Here is a 16,787-nt window from a genome sequence, read left to right as displayed (position 1 = left end):
ATAAAATAAATGAGAGAAAAGATAATTAAATGGCATAACAATAATGGAAAATTAATAGATGGTTCTAATTGTCTATATATAACTCATGTATCGATTTGTAATTGTATTTCATTTTTGTCAAATAAAAGTGTGATATTATTGTTGAAAATTTCAACATATTTTTCTAATTAAATAATATGTATCAACAACTTATAGTTTTCATTTTAGTTCTAGTAGTTTTAAATATTTTTTGCGAAAAACTAGGAACCCATAAATTATTCCTCTAATAAGAAACCTAAATCCGATATACATGAACTAGCTTTTATAATCAGAATGATGCTTGAAAATCCATCAAATTGGTAGACCAAATCGATTATTTAGTTTCTATTTCATCAAATTTAAGACTCCAAATAAGAAGAAATTTATATTAAACTCACATCTCACTAAATTTAGAAATCTAGACTCATGATTTCTCAATCCTAGTCTTAGAAGTTCTCTTCAAGGATCCAAGAATCCAAAAACTATTCCTCCAATAAGAACACTAGATTTATTATTAAAAATATATATATAAACTAACATTTATAATCAGAATGATGCTTGAAAATCCATCAAATTGGTAAACCCTACAGATTATTTTAGTTTCTATCTCACAAAATTTAAGATTCCAAATAAAAAGATAGACTCTCAATCTCACGAAATTTAGAAATGTGGACTCATGAAATCATCCGAACTTTATCCCCCAAAATTGGGTAGAAATGAAAGGTTGAGAATATTTTGATTAGAAAGACCACGGATTTTGATCGGCCAATGATTTTAATTGCTTTGAAAATGTTGTCTCAGTGATAAATGCTTCAATGGTTATCCACCTAATCGAAATAAATGCCCATTTGTAATGGAGACAACTGTGTGGCCCAAGGAGGGTTTTTGTCTCTCAACCCAAACCCTCATCTCATCTGGTCATTACAATTTTCTTATTATTAAATATTCTTGGTTTGTTAGTGATTGAATTGGATAATCGTCGGCCAAAAATTTCACATTTGAATTTCTTAATGCTTTAATACAGAGAGAGAAGATATGATAAAAATGTAGTTGAAAGAAAAAAAAGAAAGAAAAGAGAAATATAAAGAGAAAGAGGAAAAACCCTAAAAGAAGAAAGAAAAAGATATAAAGAGTTGTAATTGAGTAGCATGTGGAATACACAAGACAATTCAAAAGGTGTGACATGAATTCTCAATTGCATTCCTTGAGAGGCACAAAAAACTGCTCACTTTTGCTTCTGCTGCTCCCAGTCAAAAAACAAACACATGTTTGCATATCTACACATTATTTCAAGATCAATTTCTTTGGTTTTTTGAGAGAAAAAATGAAAGAAATTTGATGGGTTTGTACGTACATCCAATATTATTAATTAATTTAAACATGTGTGTGTGTGTGTGTGTATATATATATATGTAACATTCAAATAGATTCCCTCTTATATTTCTCTCTCTTTCTCACATGTTGGGTGAATGAAATGATGGAGGGCCATGGGAGAGGAGAAGAGAGAATCAAGATGCTGAACAAAAGGAAACATGGAGTAGGCCCTTTGATAGTACCTCAAAAGAAACGCTGACATGAATACTCTCGAGTGCTTGTCTCTTCTTCTTCTTCATTTTAACCCCATACCTTTTTCACTTGTTTTTTCTTTTTTATTTTTTTAATGGCTCCACTTCTCCTCTTTACTTTTGACCAAGACACCTGCAAATCCCATTTTTTTCACCGCAAATATCCCTTTTCCACTTTTCCTATGTGGAAACAAATCCAACAATTACTACCTACTATATATATTAATTCACATACATATATGATTGATTATTTGGCACCCATTGCAGCCAGCTAGCCTCTTGAAAAGGTCATAAAGCTTCTCATGAATATAGATCGATAGGCTAGCCCAGGCTTTTCAATTTGCTTATCCAACATTGTAAATATGCATGCCAAACATTATATTAATCGCTCGACAAAAGCTTGATTAGACATTTATTGGCACCAATTCTTGGTATTATATACAAACTCTCGTGAGCTTGATCTCTCTCTCTCTCTCTCTCTCTATATATATATATATATATCAATATTATTTCATTCATATATCATTTTTGACATCACACCAAACGCCATTAGATATGGCCGTGGGGGATGGATGACTCTGGGGTCTATGCTCATGCTACTAATGATGATAAATTGAAGAAAAGAGAAGAAAAAGGGGATCTTTGTGACAAAAAGAAAGGCATATAATTAATTGAAATGATCAAGTGGAATTTGAAATAATTATTATAATAAAAAAAAACCCATATATACTATACAGTTAGTTATATCTAATGGCGAATCACATGATCTTATGTTATGGCTTCATTATTGATATGTATAGTAATAATTAATACAATTTTAGCACATATATATTAGGCCATGTAGCCCATGTGCATGGCTCATGCACGTATTTGAATGTTCTGGCAAAAAGAAACTGTGTAGGGGTGCGTGCGTGAATAATTGGGTTAATACAGTCAACTTCTTTTGAACAATGCATATGTTCATAAACAGTCTCTATTAATCCCCATTTCAAAATCACAACCCAAATCCTCTCTCTTTCTTTCTTTTACCTCTGTGAAATTCTCATTTTTACCCCTTTCCCCTTCACTTCTACACCCAATAAATACTTCTCTGCAACCTCTCTCATCATTTCCCTTCTTCCTCTTCCTCCTTCTCCCTCATCCACTTCCTTTCCTCTCTATCAACATTACAATGTCAAGAAAAGCAAGCAAGCGAGTCAGTTTTAGCCCAGACATCAGCGATAAGCTCAAACATGGAGGCAGTCATACTGGACGAAGAAGAAAGAGAGTCATCGTTGCCATTTTCAGTTTCAGTCTACCAAGAACTTCAAGATTCTCACCACAAACATTGCTGAGACGCCTAGGTGCTAAAATGGTGAGAGCACTACGCTTTGTTTCCATAAACAGGAGTTCACGTAAAGTTTCTTCTTCCAACTTAGCAAGGTCGAGATCACTAGCTGAATCCATCGACTCTCATCGAGCAGAAGCTATAGAGGACTGCATCGAGTTCTTGAATTCTTCTTCTTCTTCTTTGTCAAGGTCAAACTCCGTCTCTACGTGTTCTTGTTAGCTGTCCTTCCTGGGAAATTAATGCTTGTACATGAGATTTTTTTTTTCTTTTTCAGTTTCTGGTTTGATTGATTGTCTGAGAGTTTGTGTTTAAATATAGAAAATACATGGATGATTATCAGCACATATAAATTATAGCTAGCTAGGGTCCTTAAGTTTCAGGCTTAGCATCTTAAATACCCTATATATTAGCTAGGGGTTTCTAATTCATCCAATCATGGAGCTCACAGTTTCTTTTTTTTTTTTTTTTTTTTTTCTTCTTTTGGTTCAATCATGGAGCTCACTTTTTTTTTGCTTCTAAATGAATCCCGCCGGGGATCCATTGTATTGATGATTATGATCAAATTCTTCTTTACTTCATCAGAGACTAACATGTATAGTGTTTTTTGAGAGTGAAATTTGGTATTATTAGATAATTAAAGAATTCATACACACTAATAATATAATATTTTAATGTTATCATACTTAAATTCACATCATTGTAGAGATAAGTGGAAATAGTAATTATCTAGACAAAGAATAATTAGTAGTATTTGATTGAATCTAACTTGCATCCTTGATTGCCAAAGGAAACAAACTAGGGCCAAGTTACAAAATCTTCAGGATGGATAATCTAATAATCATCTGTTAAGGGTGTATAAAGAAATAACATGGCAATAAAAACGAGATAAATAAGAATTGAGTAAATGGTAAAAGTGCGTGTACGATATCTCAACGCCATAGAATACAATACAATTCATACAGACACGGACCATTCTAAGGGAGGCCGGTGGGTCAGCCCTAGTGTGTCGAGCCAATCTATCAAAAAATATATATATTCAAAGGTGACGTCTACATCTGGACCAGCAGTCTGAAAGCTAAATGAATATGCCACTTGGGCTCTGCTTTATTGCCATCTTTTGACTGCACCAACAGAGCCCAGTTTGCGCAAGAATATCCAATCACAATTCTTTTCTATGATCTACTGTGCTCCAAGCCACACCACCTGTCTATATATATATAACTTTTGTTTTTCCACACTTGATTTGATTCTACATGCAGGCAACCCAAGATCCAATCACAATTTCAACAACAAATGCTCCACTAAGAAATTGCAATATCATTGTTGATGTTTATATAGGACAAGAATCTTTGACAAGAAAAAGAAACACAGAAATTATGATGTGGTTAATAACAACTGGATTGTAGTAAACTCATCCGTTTCAAAATCTTTGGGTTCCAAAAACAAGTAAACAGCAAAAGGTGTAGTTACTAAAAAGAACAGCAAAAGACATAATCAAGATCCCAGGGGAAGCTTTTGAGGTTCTCGGGTATGCTGATGCTGTGTGGAAGCTTTCTTGAGCTGAAGAGCGGTTTTATATGGAGGTGCAATTGGAGGCTGTACAGGATCCAAGCTCTGATAACTTCTATCTGCATCTTTAGGTAGCGGATACGATCGGTCAGAATCATATCCACTAAGGTCCCCGCAGGCTAGAAATGGAATATACACCTTATTTGGCCCTTCCAACCCCCCACTACTGCAATCTGTTACATCATAATTCAACACAAAAATTGATTCATTTAGATTGTGCCAAAAGAAGAATTTACAAACAAAAAAAAGAGGAGAGTTAGTTAGAAGAGAGAGTTGGTAGATAATATTGCATCCCACATTTGATCAAAGAAATGAGAAGATAATGTCGCGAAAAAGTTACAATGAAAAATTTTGCATTGTGAGATGAATAAACAGTCAAACATGTAAATTCGTCAGGATATATGAAAAAAAAATATATATATTAATCTAATCATAAATTTTACTATCTTGACTTTGATTCAAATTCTAATTTTATAAAATACTAATATAAATGCAATACAACTGAAATAGATTTAAATGAAAATAATATTTTAATTCAAAGTAAATTCTATGTACAATTAAGTCGGGTTTTTGTGATTCCTTTATTAATAAGTGGAAGTACAATTCATTATTATGAAAGTGAAAATATGAATGGAATTAATTCAATTATGTATAAAAGGTGTAAATTATGAGTACTTTCTGCATATCAAATATGTAAATCTATGAATTAGACGAGAATAAAGTAATATTGACCCCAAGTCCTTGTAAGAATTTTAGCTGCGACTAACTGGACTAAAACCATACAGATAAGACCAGATTGCATAGTAGGACCAGCCTGCAGGCATGTAGCAGGACACGCCAGAAAATCCAAAATGTAAATAACTGGAAGCACTCTTCTGAGGTTTTTCATTCTGCAACGTACATGTGCCATTGTACACATTTCTGCAGATATTTCTAATAAGTTGAATCCATTATGATTACCATGTGTTACTAATTAGACATTTTTTTCGACAAATAAAGAACTAGCACTTCTTTCCTGGGACTCTATTTGGCAAACAGGAATCCCAAACGTGAAGTCATCAAAGCATAAATCCGTTGCAATTTAGTGGCCTTGACATGAAGAGTGCTGCTAGAGAATAAACTGAGAATATTATAGGATTTCTCCTTTTCTGAGAGAAAAAGATAATGGTAAAAAAAAAAGAACCAAATGCCGCCCATGTACAAAAATATTTACCCTCTCAAAAAAAATAGATCAAATCGATCAGCAAACTTAGCTCCATAAGAGCAAAATGTTAAGAATTTTTTAAGATAATAATCCCACAGACAGGTGAGCATGGTTGCCATCTCCTAAAGCTCTCTTGTTTCTCTCCTTTTCAAATGATCCTGAAAATTGTGTGGGGGATAGGAAAGAAAAATTTTCCTTCTCAGCTTGAACACTGAAATACCACTCCAAGCACATAATAGATCCTTAATTGAGCCACTAAAAACCCAGCTGACATTTTAAGATCTGTAAGGTACAATCCAATACTTTCTAGATTTGGGGCACCTGAGAAGTTGGCTTGGCATTCACTCTCCTTGTGGCACAAACAATACTTCATGACCATATTTCTAGCCTCACTTCGTGAGATTTTTAATAGTTAAATTCCAGCTCCATGCTGCCTCCCAAGTCCCAAGCGATTCTCGAGACAAATTCTGTCTTCCAAATTTGTTTCCGAGGAATAGAATCTAGGATCTAGTTGAAAGCAAATGATTGTAATCAGATTCGACAAAGGATGTTCTATCCTTAAAAAAGCTTACAACAAGAATATTGTCAGAAATCGACTGAATATCCATCAGGGCCAAAAAGAATCCAATCTTTAACCTCTCCGTCATTGAGATTTCAAAGGGAAGAGGTGCTCCAATACCTTCCACCATTGCACATCTCAAAACAATCTACAAGCCTTGCCTCGTTAAACCTGGGGATGGAAAATTTAGAGGGAAAGACCTCCTTAAAAGGACTATCACACTAGAGATCATCCTAGAATCTAATCTGCCTCTTGCCACCCTTCTTATCCAGTTTCAAGAAGAGGAGTGTCATCTTCAAAGATAAAGTGGAACTTTCCATCATGTGGTCTCCATCACCCACACAAGAGCCATAAAAAAAAGATGAATAAATAGGAAGGGGAGATGAGATCACCATGCCTCGAACCCCTACAGGACTTAAAAGATTCAGATGGTCCAGCATTAACAACCATAGCAAACAAGGCCACTGAAATGCAGTTAGAAACCCAACGACATTATTTCTCTCCAAAACTTGTCCTCTCAAGAGATAAAAGAGACCATGAGACATGATCAAATCTCTTTTCAACATCTAGTTTGCACAATAAATCTAGGTTCCTTCTTTAGAGCTGCATCAACCATTTAATTGGCCGGTAAGAGCCTCCAAAATTTCTTCCTCCCAAATTCCTTCACTACCATCTTCTACCCAAGGTTTCAGCAATGAGTTTACAGATGCAACCACCAAACTAATTGGCCTATAGTCCCTATAGTTTACTGTCCCTTCAACCTTAGGACAAGCAACAAAAGGTAGTACTAATCTTGCTAACAAACTGTCCATATTGCTAAAAATCCTCAAACAGATCAACAATCACCCTTAACAATATTCCAGAAGGCCATAGAGAAGCCATCTAGGCCCTGGGCTTTGTCCCTGTTGAAAGAGCAAGGTGCCTCTAGGATCACCTCAAAAGAAGAACACTCAAGCATATATCCTCATTATCAAAACCTTCCAGCTTCATTTTTTTGGGCTCACTCTAATCTTACAAGTGACAAAAAAAGGCTTTTGCAGCCTGCTTTAACTCTGTTAACCCCAATATCTCGATCACCCACCACAACTTTAGGGGTGAAATTCTTATGATGGTTAGAATTTGCCATTCTGTGAAAAGACTTGTATTCCAATTCCCTTTCATAATCCAGAGAACATGAGATTGTTGTTTCCAAAATATCTCATTCCTTAATAAATATTAGCAAGCCCAAGCTTAGCACAAATCTCCTTATTTCCAACACTCTTCCTCAAGTTGAAACTTCATATAGTTGAAGCTTGTCATAATAAGAAGAAAACTTGAAATGGAAAAGAACCTTGTAGCTTGATGAACTCCAAAACTTTTTCTAACAATTGATCTGTTCCAAAAGTCATCCTTCCAAACAAGCTAAAATCAACAACTTACAATTAATTCAACAAACAAGGACGTGAAAAACGGCTTAATCAAAATAACTCATACTTGTCACCAACAACTAGGTATCATGATCAGGAAATATAAACCTTCCACGAACAACCACAAACCTTACAAACAATTGTGGAAGAAGAAAAAAAAAGGCTTTTCTTTCCTCTCTTTAACATAAAATGCCCTTTATTCCCATTGAGTAATAATAATAATGGTTAACAACTTTTGATTTTATAGAGGATTTTGGTAACCTTATCAATATTCTTATTGCTGCATAAATTTTTTTTGTATACAGGTTGGCACTCTCTTTATGCTTGTAATTAATGAATACACTTCATATTTTTCATTTTAAAAGAAATAATGGTTAACAACTTTTGTGAGATAACTAGTCCTACACTCTTTACCATAAAGCTCTAAGGTTACAATAGCTTTTATAGAATTACTAATGCTCTCCTGACAGAAAAAGCTCTAAGGTTACAACTGAAGAACAACTAGTCCTCCCTACCACTAGCAAAAGCCCCAGCATTCATAATGAGGTATCTTACAGCAACTAGTCCTTGCACTCCTTAAGCAAAGCTCCAAGGTTCCACAAGAATATTCTAGGAGAATTAGTACACATTCTTCACTCCCCTTAAGTAACAAGCTTTGAGAGTCTACAACTTCTTACAAACTTTTTATTGTTTGTTTTAGCAAAATACTCCTAAGTAAAACTACATATTAAAACCACCCTAGTTCTCTTATCAACAAGTTTTTTTCTTTCCTTACTAAACTCCTCTAAAAATATAACCAATCCCAAAAAGAAACAAGACTAGCCTACCCATAAATACATGCACAAATATCACCTTCAGAAACAAGATCATCATACAAAATTGGTGCTCACTGCACCAGAAAACTAGAATACAATGATATAGCCCACCACCACAGCTTCAATAAGAATACTTCAAAATCACTTCGCAAGGGATGAACAAAGATGCAAATGCCACGAAACAAGAAAGAGAACAAAACCAAACTAAGAGAAGTAGAAAACAGTTTCTAGAAACAATCATTGACACCACATGAGACAACACCCAGTGATCAGATTTTGGTAAAACCGAAATTGGAGAAGACAACTTAACATGCCAAGTGACAGTTCAAACCTATGCATTGACGGCAAAATCTCCCTTAGGATTTCCTTTTAAGGGAAGGAATGTGAAGACAAATCGGGTTATTTGTTTCATGAATCGGGCCTAAAAAGGAAAGCTGTAAGGAAACAAATGTAAATAACTAACAGTTTTTTCACACGACTATTTTTTTTAACTAAGTTTGCTCCGTGCAAAGAACAGGAGCACTGTACAAAAGGAGTAAAATGAAAAACACAAATTATTTTTTGGTTGAAGAGAAAAGCTAAGCAGGAATAAGAATGTGTAAAAATAAAGAGAAAGGACCAAAACAGCCCAGACAAAAACTGAGAACAGTTGGTGGTGAATCTTTTTCTTTTTGGAGAGAGTTGACAACGGTCCTTTTTTTACCCCTCATTGCGGATGGCTAGGAATTACTAGAAAAGATGGTGGCATAACAATGACATTTACTGAACCCTAAATTCTAATTCTTTGATAATATGCTAATTCCTAATTATTAGTGATATCAAGACATCCAGAAACCCTATATGTGAGAACCACCCTATTACCATTCAGACTACTTTATAAGTGTTATATATTATACACATTTTCTCATGACTGAGTGCAGGCCAATTATTGTTTCCAACCACTGTGATTGCAGATCCATTTTGCTTTTGCATTTTTTTTTCTTTTTATTTTCCACTTCACTTTGATACATCATTCACGTACTTTCCTTTCATTTAAGTTTGGTAATAGCTTCTACTGGTTAAAGAGTGGATCTGTTAAAGATACTTTATGGTTTTTGAGCAGCTAAATCCATTAATTATTTCAGCATAAAGAAAGTGCAGGAATACCTCTCAATAGAATAGCTTGGAAAACTGATAATATAATCAAGGAAATGTAGTATATTTACCTAAATCACCTCCCCCAGAGGGACTTCCCACTTTCTCTAAGAGACGATGCAAGTCTTTTGGATTAAATCCAGGAGGAGGGGAATAATTCTCACAAACTGCAAATGCCTCTGTAAACAATTTGTCAAAGATAAATAAAATCCAAATCAATTCACCCATTATTATTGACATTGCAAAATTGGATTAATTGCTGAAGCCATGTGCAGGCAACAGAAAAAAAAAGGAAAATCAGTCATTTTATCTATGGGATCATTCAAAACTTTCTTGCATGGGCACCTTAATGTTTTAAAATAACTAAATGATGTTGTTGCCAAGTTCCATTTATATCCCTATATGCTTTGAGTAATTCCATTTGCTCACACAAGCTTAAGAAAGAAATAGATATGAGTCAGGTAACCAGTCGAAATGATAGAATTTTTTCAAAATGGAACAATGAACTAGTAAGAATATTGTGAAGGATAAAATATTAGGTTTCCTCTTTACACTTTATATTTCAAAAAAATATATTAGGTTCCCTAAAGATTTGGTATTCTTCTATTCTCCCAAAAAAGGAGGATTGGGATTGTTTACATCCAAAGATTTCCTAGGATTTTACACTTTATTTCTATTTCGTTGTTTAAGTTGAACGTTTCCTGATTAGTTAGATTTCCTTTCAGTAACAACCTGAAAGGCCAAAGTTGTAGTATGAGTAGCATTAGGAGAAGCCTATAGATATCCATGTAAACTCTTCCCACGTAAAGTTAATTTGGAGATTCAGATTTATTTAAGAAACTTTTACATCTAAATTCTAGCAGACTCAATAATTTATTAGCTTAATTGCTGTATTATTTGGATCTCTTATCTGCCATGTGTTAAAAAAAAAAAAAAAAGCCAAGCATTCTTACCTATGCTGGAATTGCGGCTGCTTTTTGGCTTTGCAAAGGTAACTGTAGGAAAAAATAGTTTCAACTGCAACAAAGAAAAAACAGTAACAACTTTTAATAAGAGTTCATTTTTCAATGATGAACATCTTGGAATTGTTGACAAATCACCCATGCAATACTCACAAATTAAAATTAAAAGATATAGAGAAGAAAGAACAAAGAATTTGAACATGGTTCAGCTATGCGCTTACTCTAGGGAGCCGACTGCGAAATTTTCACCAAATGAAGAATCACATCTTACAACTAGATTTTTTCTAGATATAGTAAAGAAGAGGACAAAAAATCTACAAGCATTCCCTTTTTAATATAAACCTGCCCTAGGCCCAAAACTTTTTCTCGCATTTAATATGATGAGGCAAAACGAGAATTCATCATCATATTTCAAAAAAAATATGATGAGGCAAAATGAGAATTCATCATCACTTGGGTGAACAATAAATCCTCTGAATACAAGCCACACACCTCAACAGGAATCAGTGTCCATAGCTTGCAATTGTAGAAAACAAACTACCATAAGATTATGTATTTATGTTCCATGCCTGGAACATGTAATTTCAACTGCAACAAAGAAAGAAGGAGCGATGAAGGTCGACAAGAGTATATTTGTCATTTGTTCATCTTCTAACTAATGTCCTTAGCTTGCAATCTAGAAACAGATTCACAGAATGATGTCCAACTAATACAACCTTTTCCCGGAAAATTCTTTTACTCATGCTGAAGAAGATGAGAAAATGAAAATAGAGATCAAATTGCATTGCCTGAAATCTTATACCTGGAGTTTTGGCAAATCATGTAAACCTACCTGGCAGTAAAGAAGACTTGTATCCTTCCCGCGAAATATCTTTGCAATAAATTTCCCACCTTCTTTAAGCACATGGGTAACAATAGTTAACCCCTGAAATAGACATAAAAAAACTGATAACAATCTGAATCAAACTTCAGCAAAAATCAATAATCACATCGATGCAGAAGCAAAAAACAGTTTCTACATTAGTTCTTATTGCTGTGAGGTTTCAACTTTGACTGTTCGAGTGTAATTAAATTATTTTTTTGACGTCTAACGTTTGGAGATATATTAGATTGTATGTGTTTTAACTAGAAACTGTTTGTCATTATCCTTTTTTCTTCCGTTTGAGCCTTGAGGACAAATTCCCAGGTCATCCCATTGGGACATAAATCAAATTCTGCCTTACATTGACTCCCAAAGAGTCACAATGCCAAGCAAGGTTATAAGCTCAGGCATTTGCATTTTTAGTCTTAATAGGAGATATTAATAGTCCCAAAGAGACTATGTTTGGTTGTGTTTTTACAGTAATTTTTTTCAAAGCATATTTATAATCTTTTGAAACACCACATGAAATATGTATTCTAACAAAGACAAACTTTTCCTCAATTGTGGCAATGTATTAAATATCTCAACGAAATCGTCAAAAGCAATATTACTAAACATTAATACCAAATAAAGTATCCTCAATATAATTCCTTAAAACACAGATTATCCAATGCCATACTTGCGTTTGAAAATAATAGCTTTTAATTGCAAGAACTAAGAACAAGCTTTTCTTAACTGAAAATTTTGCCCATAAGACCACCAAATGGAGCCTTAACTTAGCTCATATCATAGAAAATGCAGAATATTAATATGTGAAGAAAGATTTACGGAAAGAGAAACAAAGCCAAATGTTCACATAAAAGTACAAGGCTTGAATGCATAGTCAATTGAAAAGTATTTTATATGTGCAAATTCGCAATCTTTTTATGTATATGAAGTGGAGACCCAAGAGAAGATGGAGAAGATTATTTCATATTCCAATTGATCGTGGCAAAGACATTTAAAACTCAGGACAAGTTTCCCTCAACCCCAATGCAGAAGCAAAGAGCAGTTCCCCATTAATTTTTCTTTTTAGTTTGTTTTAGTGGTTAGGGTTGTTTCTGCAATTTTATCTTTATTGAAAATTTCCATATTCATGTTTTGGTTCTTTAACTCAAATTACACAAATCCTACGTTAGAAGTTATCACATTAGACTGAGTCTCTTTTTGTTGGAAGTAATTTATAGTTATCCTATTCACTTTCCTAGTTATGACTGACATGAGGAGTATATTAAGAGTCTAGAGATATTATGTAAAAGCTTGAAATTTTCAGATTTATTCAGGAAAAATTCTTTCTACTTTTTGGAAAACTAGAACTTCAACCACTCAGGATATTTAGATCCCCAAACTCAATTCCCTGAATTAATGCTCTTTCCACATCAATGTGGGTCATGTATAATTATTTTCCTTGCAAATTTACATCAAATATCAGTTAGGGTTCCGAGATAAACAGAAGTCTAGACATTAAGTACGTAGAGTCTCTTGATCTTACCGCTAGTATGAGTTGTGATTGAACAAATTCATCCATGTCATGAAGACCAGTAACTAAAAATCACCAAGGAATGGAGCAAGCTTTAGATAGTATAAAATAGGAGCGGAAATAATAACATATCGAACCATTGAAATATAAATATCAAAGAATCATCATCATTTGTATACCATCAGGAGCACCATCACAAACAACCAGGTCAGCCTTGCAGCCATCAAAATGTCTAATGACCTGGAGAAGAGCAGGAAAATCCATGGTCTAAAAATTGATTGAGAAGTAAAACAAGGTCTAACAAATGAAGTACAAAAATTATTTCCATCAGGAAACTAAATGAATAATGTAGTCCTTGTATACCCCCACTACAATTCTAATTGCAGAAGATTTATGATCCCGACCTACTATATTCTACATCCTGCAGGAACCAGTATGATGTACGAACTGTGGAATGACAATGCCTTCCCAGCTGCTTTAGGTTGACTGGAGAAAATTCTTTGCCATTTGACTCGTCAAATATATTATTCTCTATTGAATTGTAGGCTCACATATTTTCATTTCCATTTTTGGTGCTTTAGTTTTCTCACTGCATGCTCAACACACATTTCTACTACACACACAAAGACAGTCCCAGATTAAAAAAATTCCAGACTGAGGAAAGATAGCAAAATAGATTATTCTGCCAACATCTTTTGATTTGGTATTACTAGAGGAGCCATCTAGAGAACTTGGACTGAATTTTAAAGCCTACTTTGAGGTGCTTAAGTTTGAGCATTGACTTGCCATAAACTGAAGGAAAAGCATTCTCACCGCTTCAGCTGTTCGGGCATTTGTTATATCACCCTGAACTTGAATAACACCTTCAATTGGAGCCATGGGCTGCAAATCAATTGCCACTATGAGAGGAAGGTCAACATCCCTGCAGATAAGGGTGAAGTCAGGCTCTTGATACGAAGGTAGTGCAGATGACAAAGGTCTGATGTTTGGATTTTCATCCAAATGATAAGAGATACACACAATGCTTTCTTTTTGCCATTATTCATCTGTGAATTTTTAATGAACCTGCCTCATTTGTTGACTCTGTGTGATCTAATATTTATATCAAGCATGAATTCTATTACAATATAACTATCGAGTCTATGAATATATTGTTTTTTTCTAGAAAGAATATAGAAATGGACTAAGAACAAGAATGAACTTCGAATTCCAATGAAGAAATAATAAAAAAAATATTGTTTTCAGGTTCAAAGCACTTCTTTAATTGAATGCCCAAAAGAACCAATTCAAATAATGAATATTATTTGGATTTTGAGACTAACATAGAGAGAGAGACAATAATCAAATTATGGTGCAATTTCTTGATCAAACTATACGCAAGCACACACTTGAATTTTTGCATGAATGAGAACATGCCAAGAAAGCATTAATTTCTTGACAGTGGTCATATCTGATGAAAAGAATGTAAGATTAATGCTCTTCAATTTAAGTTGGAAGCAAGTGGCCAGCACCTACATATGCAGTGGCACAATGACTTCAAGCTGGAGCTTTATTACAGGAGTTTAAGTCCAACCTCCCACCCTCTTTAGAAAATAATAATAAAAATAAGACAAAGTGATTATTAAAAAGAGCACAGTTCGCCAATCATTTTTATTTTAATTTGTAGACAATAGAGAAGGAGGCAACTAAGTCACCCAATCTTGAGGAAAGATTTGGCACTGTGATTAGAATGCAGAGGTTATATTAAAAATGGAAACAGGTTCAAGAAAGAATAATGTCGTATCAAATATAGGGAGCTCCCTTTTTTTAAGCCCAAAAAAAATAAAAGAAAGAGGAAAACAGACTACCAGGAGCATACTTTGATTCAGGCAATAGTTTTGATGGCATATACAGTTTACGACTCAAAACCTGCAGATCAGAAGCAAAATACAAAATCAGTCAAGGTACTTCACAAACCATCACGTCCAAATAGTATAACCACAATGCCAAATGTAGAATCTGATGTGATGGGAGAAAAAAAAATTATCTCCTGCCTACAACATTGTTGAACTCAGAAATCATGCTGCAAAACTTAAAGGCAGATGAAGACTGAAGAAGAAATTTCAATTGGCTATACAAGTAAAAATTTGCACTGGGCATTCATTAAATTTTACTGGTATAAGCATGTAATAAAAAAGAAAATGTATAAGAAATAATAAACCATCTACAAATTGAATGTTTGAGCTGCAGTTGCATGAAGAATTGAAGTAAACAAATTTTAGCTGTCAAAAGCATGTTAAAGAAAGTTCAACACCAGCCCATCAAAAAACAGCATTAGTACAAGCTTCGGTAAATCTCACCATATATCCCAAATACTTCGCAGAATAACATGACAAGCCACTAAAACTGGACTGCATATACCTGACTCCAGCTACCCGGTGCAGCACATAAATCAACCACCCGCTTTACTCCTGTTAATGGATTGTAGTCCATTAGAAACTCATCAAGCAGATATATTCACTACATTTAACAGGAAAAGAAAAGAAGTACAAAGTGTTTAGATAAATTGGTTGTCAAGACCGGATTTATCCAATGAAAACTGTTTCTCCCATAGCTTAGACTCTCATGTCTAGACTCTGCAGCTATGAAAACTGAAAGTATTTCGTATTAACAAGGAGTGCACCTTCAAATATGTTGAATTCTTCATCTATCTGAAGAAGCTTAAATGCACTTCGAGCACGCCAACCTTCTTCTTTTGCTTTTCGATAGTAGATATCCTGCAAACCAAACGCCCATGACTTGATGTAAGTTTCGGGTGAGGAACCATGACAAAGAAACAGGAAAAAAATAAAGCAGAATGAAAAGATACCCTCTTATCCCTGGAAGCTTTGCCCATATCTTAAACAGCTGTATATCTTTTCTTCTTTGTGGAGTGGGCAACTTAATTCCTTGCAAAAGCAGTAAACCCAATTGCTAATTTGAGAGGTATACACCAAAAGCAAAAGCTATAACACTGCAAATCTACGTTCGGATGACCCCTATAGTATATGAACCAACATCTTCAGAGTCATTTAATCGAACAGCTTGTGCGCATTTGGAGATAAGCCATCGATATTCCGTATGAGCAATCAATTTATGCAATTTCTCAATAACATACATACAACTCAGACATGCTGAAGTTTAGCAGAATCAAATACTTAACGGAACCGAAACTACACAGATACCGAGTACAAACCAGTAGAGCTGCTTCTGTTTTCTGAAAAAAGGGTCGATGGTAATAAAGAAGGAAATAAGAAGGGCAAAATTTTATGCTGCCTCTATAAAATATTATTTTCTAATTCCCTTATTGAAAATATTTTTATTCGTAATTTTTTAAAAAATAATATGTTTTTTTGCTAAAATAAAAACTCGAAAATAAAATGTATTCAAAAGGTAAATGGAAGAAGCTGAAGGAAAAATACAAAAGTTTGTATTTCTAACGCATACTGCTGTATGTGTTTTTTTTTTTTAAACATATAATTAATGTAAATATATTAAATATGTTTTTGTATTATTTTATTTTTAAATTTATAGAGTAAATTATATTAAAAAACTTTTAGTGAAAATTAATAAAAATATTACTTATTAAACGCAAACTATATATAATTCAAATAATATAAAATATTTTCAAACATACTTGTTTCAATCTCTTCTTTTCTTTCTCCTCCTTCCCCTTACCAACTCTACAACGCAACATTTTCGCAACCTCTCTCGTTGTCATTGGCACCACTTCCCGTCTCAACCATTGTCTATCTCTTTCGGCCTGCTCTACATCGACATCTGACCAAGTTATCATACTACATTAGTGTTTGAATTTTTGCTGTAA

The 16,787-nt window shown here is 34.0% G+C and overlaps 2 protein-coding genes across 5 annotated transcripts; one reads left to right on the top strand and one right to left on the bottom strand.

Moving 5' to 3' along the window:
- The first annotated feature begins 2,481 nt into the window (after positions 1 to 2,481).
- Positions 2,482 to 3,494, top strand: LOC110807726 (uncharacterized). The gene has a single exon (XM_022032935.2). The coding sequence runs from the start codon at positions 2,755 to 2,757 to the stop codon at positions 3,130 to 3,132; it is 378 nt and encodes a 125-aa protein (XP_021888627.1). The 5' UTR covers positions 2,482 to 2,754; the 3' UTR covers positions 3,133 to 3,494.
- A 713-nt stretch (positions 3,495 to 4,207) lies between these two features.
- On the bottom strand, positions 4,208 to 16,617 carry LOC110807712 (S-adenosyl-L-methionine-dependent methyltransferases superfamily protein). 4 transcript variants are annotated; one of them, XM_088210048.1, is made up of 12 exons: positions 16,599 to 16,617; positions 15,792 to 15,870; positions 15,606 to 15,699; positions 15,344 to 15,393; positions 14,802 to 14,851; positions 13,730 to 13,865; positions 13,123 to 13,183; positions 12,956 to 13,008; positions 11,395 to 11,487; positions 10,554 to 10,617; positions 9,672 to 9,779; positions 4,208 to 4,655 (listed from the first exon to the last, which is right to left on the bottom strand). In XM_088210048.1, the coding sequence occupies exons 2-12, from the start codon at positions 15,816 to 15,818 to the stop codon at positions 4,408 to 4,410; spliced, it is 984 nt and encodes a 327-aa protein (XP_088066174.1). In that variant the 5' UTR covers positions 15,819 to 15,870; positions 16,599 to 16,617; the 3' UTR covers positions 4,208 to 4,407. The 4 variants fall into 4 exon arrangements, with proteins under 4 accessions (XP_088066174.1, XP_088066173.1, XP_088066175.1 ...); XM_088210047.1 differs by lacking the exon at positions 16,599 to 16,617 and adding an exon at positions 16,158 to 16,354; XM_088210049.1 differs by lacking the exon at positions 16,599 to 16,617 and having other exon boundaries at positions 13,757 to 13,865; positions 15,792 to 16,348.
- Positions 16,618 to 16,787: the final 170 nt, after the last annotated feature.

The sequence above is a fragment of the Carica papaya genome, chromosome 8 (assembly GCF_054855325.1).
Source record: "Carica papaya isolate Zhongbai chromosome 8, ASM5485532v1, whole genome shotgun sequence".
Classification (NCBI taxonomy): domain Eukaryota; kingdom Viridiplantae; phylum Streptophyta; class Magnoliopsida; order Brassicales; family Caricaceae; genus Carica; species Carica papaya.
The sequence above is the reverse complement of the archived record's forward strand: the minus strand, read 5'-3'. Positions and strand labels throughout refer to the sequence as shown.

What these genes read in the sequence shown, in the direction of transcription:
- LOC110807726 (XM_022032935.2), top strand. Translation starts at nt 2,755, where the DNA reads ATGTCAAGAAAAGCAAGCAAGCGAGTCAGTTTTAGCCCAGACATCAGC.
- LOC110807712 (XM_088210048.1), bottom strand. Translation starts at nt 15,818, where the DNA reads ATGGGCAAAGCTTCCAGGGATAAGAGG. An exon ending in AATCACAACTCATACTAGCG is followed by an intron (nt 11,488 to 12,955) that starts GTAAGATCAAGA and finishes TGTCTATTTCAG; the next exon opens with GGGTTAACTATTGTTACCCA. An exon ending in CTCTGGGGGAGGTGATTTAG is followed by an intron (nt 4,656 to 9,671) that starts GTAAATATACTA and finishes ATGATGTAACAG; the next exon opens with ATTGCAGTAGTGGGGGGTTG.